This window comes from Gymnoscopelus microlampas (assembly GCF_963454915.1).
Source record: "Gymnoscopelus microlampas genome assembly, chromosome: 1".
NCBI classification, from domain to species: domain Eukaryota; kingdom Metazoa; phylum Chordata; class Actinopteri; order Myctophiformes; family Myctophidae; genus Gymnoscopelus; species Gymnoscopelus microlampas.
In genome coordinates this window covers 57,561,205-57,570,854 of record NC_139962.1, presented here as the reverse complement: position 1 = coordinate 57,570,854, position 9,650 = coordinate 57,561,205, and the positions used below count along the sequence as shown (strand labels likewise).

At 40.5% G+C, this 9,650-nt stretch overlaps 1 protein-coding gene across 1 annotated transcript in view; it reads right to left on the bottom strand.

Moving 5' to 3' along the window:
* Positions 1–7,271: 7,271 nt before the first annotated feature.
* The window catches only part of vstm2b (V-set and transmembrane domain containing 2B), a 38,226-nt gene continuing 35,847 nt past the window's right edge, over positions 7,272–9,650 (bottom strand). Inside the window, exon 5 of the mRNA XM_084055590.1 lies at positions 7,272–8,375. Coding sequence (XP_083911716.1) covers positions 8,287–8,375 — 89 coding nt within the window. The 3' untranslated portion in view covers positions 7,272–8,286. The remainder of the gene's footprint in view (positions 8,376–9,650) is intronic.

Genomic DNA, 9,650 nt, shown 5'->3' with positions numbered 1-9,650 from the left:
GAACCACGAAGAGGCTTGAACTGCAGGTTTCATTACATTATAAAACATACATTAACCACTTTAGCACTATTTTGTACTTAGGCTATTTGAAAATAGCCGATCTACAAGCTCACAATGTGTCGCGATGCGACGCGTTGTGAGCTTGTAGATCTGCTATTTTCAAACATGCTAGTACTTTTTCCACCACTGTACACAAATATACATTGGGTGCGTTCGGAAATTACGCACCGGAGCACACTCGCCTATTAGTTTGTATTGGCCAGTGCGCTCAGTGCTGTATTTTCGAACGCGCCCAAAATGTACGATAACTGGGTTAATCATAATCCACTTTACATTTGTTAAAGCAATACTGTAGGCTTCTAAAGTGTGTGTGTGTGTGTGTGTGTGTGTGTGTGTGTGTGTGTGTGTGTGTGTGTGTGTGTGTGTGTGTGTGTGTGTGTGTGTGTGTGTGTGTGTGTGTGTGTGTGTGTGTGTGTGTGTGTGTGTGTGTGTGTGTGTGTGTGTGTGTGTGTGTGTGTGAGAGAGAGAGAGAGGAGCTGGGTTCGGGTCAACGAGGGTTGAAGACCCATGCTCCAGAGTAACATTACTGGAGAAGCTTCATTGTCTTGTGGGAGATTTTAGAGTTTTCTGACCTAAGCGCTACTCAACCTTTGTTATTTTATGTGGCATTTTAATGACATTTTTTTTTTCATTCTATGTGTTTTTGTCTCCGCCAGGCCGAAAGGCATGGCGAGAGAATACAGTGGTTGTACCTTCAAAGTGTCAGGGGTGGTGCCTCTGTGGTACCACCTACTTTTGTGGTACCACTTTTTTCTATGTGGTGCCACTAGATGGCGGTAGAGAGCAACTAATGGCCAGACACAGGCATGTTGTGTCTATTTGAGACAGGGCTGCTTCCAGTCAACAGATAGAAGCTGCAATTGAAGCTGAACTTGTTGAGAAGTTAAACAAATAATTGTATGGGTTATATTATCAAGATGTATTTTGGTAAATTGCACTCAGTGGGCTATTAAATATAACCCTCAGGAATGAAACATTAAAAAAAAAACATTTTACTTAAGTAAAAGTAGCAATACCACAATATAAAAATACTCTATTACATCTAAAAGGCCTGTGTTCAAAATGTTACTTGAGTAAAAGTACAAAAGTATTGGCATCAAAATATACTTAAAGTACCAAAAGTAAAAGTACTAAAATGTTTTAAAGTAACCGATCTACAAGCTTGTAGATCGGCTATTTTCAAATGGTATAAAATAGGGCTAAAGTGGTTAATGTATATGTTTTATAATATAACAATTTATATCTGCAAAGTAACTAAAGTTTTCAAACAATTGTAGTGGAGTAAAAGTACAATATTTGCCCCTGCAGATGTAGTGGAGTGGAAGTAAAAGTACAGTAATACTCCAGTAAAGTAAAAAACACCATCATTTTTCATAAGGTTCTAGGCGACCCAAGTGGGAACCGTACCCCAACCTCCAACTTTACAGATCCCTTTCATTAACCACTACACTATTGGTATAGTTGATGTGATAGCTGTATCAGATCACAAGACACTACACACAGAAGGGGCATCTCACTTCAGCTGAAACAGAGAAGTGTTACTTGAGTAAAAGTACAAAAGTATTGGCATCAAAATAGACTTAAAGTACCAAAAGTAAAAGTACTAAAATGTTTGAAAGTAGTCAATCTACAAGCTTGTAGATCGGCTATTTTCAAATGGTATAAAATAGGGCTAAAGTGGTTAATGTATATGTTTTATAATATAATCATTTATATCTGCAAAGTAACAAGTAAAGTTTTCAAACAATTGAAGTGGAGTAAAAGTACAATATTTGCCCCTGCAGATGTAGTGGAGTAGAAGTAAAAGTAATAAAGTATTGGCATCAAAATATACTTAAAGTACCAAAAGTAAAAGTACTAAAATGTTTTGAAAGTAGAAAAAAAATGGATTGGAAGAGGGAGAGAGAGAGAGAGAGAGAGAGAGAGAGAGGGGGGGGGGGGGGGGTTACATTATTTGAGGTAAGGGGGAAGGGATCTAGAAGTGAATTGATCTACCAAGCCAAAACAGGTTATGCTAATGCACACATCCTGCCAAGGAGTCTGTCTGGTCTCCCAAAAACATGTTCTTGACAGTGAAAATCATATACTGTATTTGAACAGAGCTGCAAGAACTTTTTCAAGTTAAAGTTATTGTTACTGTTATATTAGCCCTTTAAAGTTGTTTCAATGGTTACATTGAGTGAGGCCTGCAGTGTTTAAACTGGTACACAGGATTACTTTGGTTTTTGGATTGGATGATTGCAAAAGAGATTGTTTCTTTATAACAAATATGTTTATTACATTAAAGAATATTAGCCAAACCAACCACATAAAAACAGTTTGAATCGGAAACAACAGTTCCATAAAGTTATTTGCCTCTCCAGCAGGAATTGAACTCTGATCTCACTCTTGGAAGTCAGTCTCACTAACCACTGCACTAGTGGTGCAGATGGTGTGTGTGTGTGTGTGTGTGTGTGTGTGTGTGTGTGTGTGTGTGTGTGTGTGTGTGTGTCTGTCTGTCTGTGTCTGTCTGTCTGTCTGTGTCTGTGTGTCTGTCTGTCTGTCTGTCTGTCTGTCTGTCTGTCTGTCTGTCTGTCTGTCTGTCTGTCTGTCTGTCTGTCTGTCTGTCTGTCTGTCTGTCTGTGTCTGACTATCGTTGTAGACAGACTATTGTCAACTATCTGAGATAATGATTTTCACTGTCAAGAACATGTTTTTGGGAGACCAGACAGACTCCTTGGCAGGATGTGTGCATTAGCATAACCTGTTTTGGCTTGGTAGATCAATTCACTTCTATATCCCTTCGCCCTCAAATAATGTAAAACCCCCCTTCTCTCTCTCTCTCTCTCTCTCTCTCTTTCTTCCAATCCAATTTTTTTTCTACTTTCAAAACATTTTAGTACTTTTACTTTTGGTACTTTAAGTATATTTTGATGCCAATACTTTGCTACTTTTACTTCTACTCCACTACATCTGCAGGGGCAAATATTGTACTTTTACTCCACTACAATTGTTTGAAAACTTTAGTTACTTTGCAGATATAAAGATTATATTATAAAGCATATACATTAACCACTTTAGCCCTATTTTATACCATTTGAAAATAGCCGATCTACAAGCTTGTAGATTGACTACTTTCAAACATTCTAGTACTTTTACTTTTGGTACTTTAAGTATATTTTGATGACAATACTTTTGTACTTTTACTCAAGTAACACTTCTCTGTTTCAGCTGAAGTGAGGTGTGTAGTGTCTTGTGATCTGATACAGCTATCACATCAACTATACCAATAGTGTAGTGGTTAATGAAAGGGATCTGTAAAGTTGGAGGTTGGGGTATGATTCCCACTTGGGTCGCCTAGAACCTTATGAAAAATGATGGTGTTTTTTACTTTACTGGAGTATTACTGTACTTTTACTTCCACTCCACTACATCTGCAGGCAAATATTGTACTTTTACTCCACTACAATTGTTTGAAAACTTTAGTTACTTTGCAGATATAAATTGTTATATTATAAAACATATACATTAACCACTTTAGCCCTATTTTATACCATTTGAAAATAGCCGATCGGTTACTTTGAAACATTTTAGTACTTTTACTTTTGGTACTTTAAGTATATTTTGATGCAAATACTTTTGTACTTTTACTCAAGTAACATTTTGAACACAGGCCTTTTGGTTGTAATAGAGTATTTTCATATTGTGGTATTGCTACTTTTACTTTAGTAAAATGTCTGTGCACTTCTTCCACCATGAAACACAGTTGTGTTTAAAGAAACAATTGCTTTTGAATTCATCCTAAGGACTATGCATTATTTTCTATGTTTACAAAAAATAAAAATAACAATCACTTTTAAATGCATTCACCCTTCCCCTGCTGCTAATAATGTACTGTTCAAGGACTCACATGCGCCACATCGTGGGCGATCAGCCACACTACACCTTAAAAAAAGGTGTCAAATGTGGCACCACCAAGTAGTGGTGGTACCACAGTGGCACCACAGAGGCACTCAGATGGTATTACTGCCATTCTCAAGTGCTAACCACTGTATGTTTTACCCTCCGTCCGTGTGTCCGTGTGTCCGTGTGTTACCAGCTAATCTCTGGCACCGTTGGCCCGGTCGCTGCGAAACTGTGCACACACACTCCCTGGATGCCAATTCAGAACCTCTGCCTCAAATTTTTCACATGGGCCTGTTATAGCGCCACCTGGAGGCCGATTTGTGCAAAACCCATTTTTTTACATTACTCCTACAGATTTTATCCAAACGTCATGCAAATCGGTACACAGTATCTCTATAGTCATCTGATCAACACTGATCTGTCCGATTGCCCATATTCCATCCTCATTGGCTAAGGTTTGCTTCCAAAGTTTGCAGGATTGGTCCGTTTTGAACAAAATGCCTCAAATCATGAACGCAGCTTGCGATTTCCGTGAAATTTCACACGCACATTCCCACTAGGCCAAGGAAGAAATGCCACCCTTTTTCACATTGGCCTGTTATAGCGCCACCAGCAGGTCTAATTTAGCAAAACACATTTTTGTAACAAAATGCCTCAAATCATGAATGCAGTGTCCGATTGAAGAATAAATGGCACCCTTTTCACATTGGCCTATTATAGCGCCACCAGGAGGCCACAATATCGTACCTGACCTGGCGGAGAGGAGCACTTTCTCTAGTTTATGTCTATGTTTGCTGGCCACACACAAACTCATTAATAATTTAATGGACCTACTACATTTTAATCCGGTGAGAGAAGCGGAAACGTTAAGGACCAAATCCTGGACTTAGTGCTTTCTTTTAGTATAGGGTTTACTACTGTGTGGTTCAAAACTATTTAATTATGTTGTTTAGCACAAATAAATCAACTTACTGCCACTTAACTGTAGTTTTGATAGTAGGCAAATAACGTTAGTTAATATCACTCTCACTGTAAAGATTTGTCCACACGACCACACTAATGATAACTACACATACTGTAGGCTACTGTATATTGTTTTAAAAATCCTTCTAACAGACGAGGACAGCAGCGAACAATGTCATTGGGATCACTTTCAGAGCGATTTGACGAACAATATAGAAATACTGACAGCCAATCAGAATCCATCCCAATTTACAGGGTGTCACGTCCTGGGAATGATGTTGACTCATATGAATGTATGAATTAGGAAGAGAAGCCAAGTATTAATCCCTTGAACAACAGTAGCCTGGGACCAGACGAATCTGCGAGTGCAAAAAAAATTGCACTCTGCGATTTGGGTCTGGCACGTACCGCTCCATAGAGAATCCATTTCCTGTTCCAGGAGACGTGGGGAACCAATCAGGGCTCAGTATTCGAATATGGGAGACTGTAATTGGTAGTTGGTTGTAGGTCTAACCAATTGCGTCGAGGGCTATTGTTTTGATCCCGCCCCTTGGGAAGAAAAACGTCCTCATGGAAGCACCAGACTCATATTCACGCAGTGATATAGTAAATGGTAAATGGTGCATTTTTTATATATATATAGTCTAGCTACGCCAGGCTAGAGCAACAGCGTCCCTATTCTGGGGGCGAACATTCGACAAAGAGACTTGGTGTAGAGGGAAAAGAGTAGGAAAAACTAGACCCCTGGGCAGTGGTGTAATAAATGTTGGTGTTTAATAGCAGAGCCTATAGACCAATTATTTGTTTACTAACATTGAGCCTGGACGCACAGGTGATTGTTTCACGCAATCAATTCCCAACCTGTTTCGGGGTGCACTGGTTTCAGCACACCCCAACCCCCTCTTGTGTGTGTTGGCTAGTGAGACGCGTCCTAACGAGACCTGATATAATGGGTTTCGTTGCGCGCATACTGGCTGCACGCAGCCAGTATGACGTCGTCTGTTAAGGGGTCTATTGCCTATATGCATTCTTTCTTGGCCATTCATTTGAGTAAAAAGATTTGTTCTACTATTTGGGCATGTTGGTAAAAGTAACAAAACAAATAATAAAAAATAACGCGTAACATAACACACCACAGGACAGTGTACCAGTGTGTATTGTACCATAATATATGACTTTAAAATGAAGGTAATTGGTAATATGTAATGCCATTTTTAAATTAACTTTTTTAAGTGGTTAATTGATGGTCATGTCTGTGTGATTACACCTACACCTCAATAGACTGAGGACAAACAAATGCAAATAGTAGGTCATGGTTTGCAAATCTTTTATGGCATTCTCATCATTACACAGTAAAAGTCTCTCATTTATCCATTTGTAACTTGGTTCTCGAACATTTTGATTTTATGATGCCCCAAACTGATTGTATGTATTTTGTCGCAGAAAACAATTTGTGCCGGGGACCGCCATGAGAGAAGAATTGTCAAATTTGTCAACATGTTTCGGAAATAGCAGGTGTAGTAGCTCAAACCGAAAGATTAAATAGGGCTGTCTACGTGTTTAAACTGTTCCTCATTTTGCCGGGGACCCCCTGGAAACCCCTCAAGTAACCCCTGGCGGTCCCCAGACCCCACTTAGTGAACCAATGCTCTACAGTGTAGCTCATAACTAAGAATGAACACATTCAGGGGTTCACTTTAATACATTTCTCACTCAACCAGTCAGCTTTGAAGACCCCCCTTTTTTCTTCCTTTTATTCAAAATGGGGGGCTTCAGATCACTGAGATTCTGGATCATGTTTGAACATAGTTTTAGCTTTACTCAAGTTGTCGTACCTCATACTTACATTCGCCTTCTTCTTGGAGTCATTACTAAGTCTTTGACACACTTGTTTCATGAATAATCAACAACTCTCTCGACTCTCTCTCTCTCTCGACTCACGCCTCAAAAACCGTGCCCAGATAGTCCCAGCTACTAGGCCTGTCTCCAAACCTTCTTTCCCATCCAAGTTTTAGAGGAAATTCTAATCCGGTTTTACATAATACATCTAGCACAGTGACTGCCTAATCCCAGTTACTATAATGGTCTTTCAACAGAAGATTAGGGGGATTGTTTAATTTGAAGCCTTCAACATTAACAGTCTTTGACACATTCTAATCATAACAAAATCTATGTAGCTAAACGTCATCTTTAGTTTCTTTTGTTTGCTGCTAAAGTTGAAAAAAAAAAAAAAAAAACGGTTCTCACGTACCAACTTTCAAATTGATATTTTATTACAAAAAAACAAAAAAACAAAACGACAACCTTCGATTCAACTGGTGTTGGCAACATACCAACAAGTAATTTTTTTTAAGCTCATATAAATGAATGTCTCACCTTGATCACCATATCATTAATAAAAATAAACATTATTGAAGGTGACTAACAACAACAATGTAATGTAATGTGTGCCTTACCTTAATCAAAATATATCAGCTTATATTTTGTCATAGACATCATGGAACGAGGCATTAAGAACAAAAGCGTGTGTGCGTGCGCGCGCATTTTCGTGTGTGTGCGTGTGTGTGTGTGTGTGTGTTTGTGTGTTGGGGAACAGAACACATACATTGGACATACACAGTCTTGATGAGGGCTGAGAGACCCCTTGAACAAGATGGCTATTTTAAACCGCTCAACAGCTCATGCAAATCAACCCCCCCCCCCCCCCCCCCCACTGCCCCCGATAGACGGGAATGTGCCGTCTATGAAAAACAAATGGGATGGGGGGTTTGGGATCAAATCATGAAACAAGAGCTGGGGTCCGTGTGGTTCTTATGCACTTTATGATTTCATATCGAACATGGTGGCAAAAGAAAATGTGATGACGTGAAATTACCAGAAAAAAAAAAAAAGATCTCCACTATAAAAATGAATAAATAAAAATGGCCATGCGTGCAGCAGGGCGGATGCGATGCAGAGCGCTTGGGCTTTCGCGTGGGAACACCGTAGGCTGTGCGTGGGAACGGAGGCGTGTGCGGCTTCTCTCCATAAACATTTAATCTCCCGGGTTTTCCTCAACATTCTCTCTCTCCACAATCTTCATCGTAATCCCACAATCCTCTCTTGCTCCTCTCGCTTCATGTCCTTCAAGTCCAAGGAGCAACGTCATTCTCTCTCCCTCTCTCTCTCTCTCTCACACAGTCCTCTTCTCATGCATTGCCATCATTTTGATTTCCACCTCCTTACTTCCTTCTCCTGGCACTGCTCACGTGGGTTATGTGTGGTAACGGTATACATGTATTTATTATCTATAATATTTCCCCTTCCTCTCCGTCAGCCCCGTGGGTCGGCTCTTGTTGTTTGGTACGTCGTGTGAGAACAGGTTTGGTTCCAGTCTGTTTAGTGGGTCAGCAGGAAGGGGAGGAGCTTATGTAGGAACAGGAGGGTGATGAAGAGGAGCGGGTCCATGGTACTCATCACGCCAGACCCTATGGGCAGAGAGAGAGAGAGAGGGGTCATTAACTCACTTTAACTATGACCTTGGTTATTTTGCATGTCTTTACATGCTACGGTAACCATCTAGCCTAGAAACCAGACAAATCTGCCAGAGAGGAAAACATCGCTGTATGCAGATTATCGTCGGGCTAGAAACCATCGTGTGTGTGTGTGATGTTGCTGTGTGTGTGTGTTGTGTGGATGGATTTCTTTTTGTCTCCGCCAGGAGACTATGTTTTCACTTTCCGTCCCCCCCCCCCCCTCGGCCAAGCTAACATTGGTCAAGCCTCGCGTGACACGTGACAATACGTTGAAAGAGTGTGCTCTGATTGGCTAGTGAGACGCATGACGTATAGCGGCCTATAAATATATTTGTCACTTTGAAAGAGTCTTAGCCCTTTCAAAGTGAGGTAAGACAGGAGTAATCACGAAATGGCTGAGAAATGGCGGAGTAACACTTAAGACAGGATTAATCAAGTAACACTTAAGACAGGATTAATCAGGAACAGTACTGGCGGAGACCTGTGCTCCGAGGAGCACATTTTCTAGTTTTAACGTTGAGTTGACTTTGTGTGAAATGTGCTATATAAATAAATAAACTTGACTTGACGTGTTTGTGTTTGATGGTGAAGAGAACAGTCACAGCAGTAATGCATACATACATGTGCATTCTTGCACAGTCCTAATGTACTCAGACTGTCAGTGTCACGCAAAGCTACATGTAAACAAATGCAGAATCCGGAGCTCATATGCACCACAATGCACACACACACACACACACACACACACACACACACACACACACACACACACACACACACACACACACACACACACACACACACACACACACACACACACACACACACAGGAGGAGGGAAAAAGAGGAGATTTGGAGGGACAGATCAGGACAGGGGAGGACAAAATGTCAAAAGAGATTGGGAAAGAGAGAGAGAGATGGGGAGAGAGAGAACCATTTGGCAGATGGACTACTGTATGACAGTAACTGTGTGTGTGTGTGTGTGTGTGTGTGTGTGTGTGTGTGTGTGTGTGTGTGTGTGTGTGTGTGTGTGTGTGTGTGTGTGTGTGTGTGTGTGTGTGTGTGTGTGTGTGTGTGTGTGTGTGTGTGTGTGTTTCTGCTTTATCATACCAGTACTGTAGCATCTATTGTTACTGGTTTAACTCATACCAGTACTGTAGCATCTATTGTTACTGGTTTAACTCATACCAGTACTGTACCATCTATTCTTACTGGTTTAATTCATACC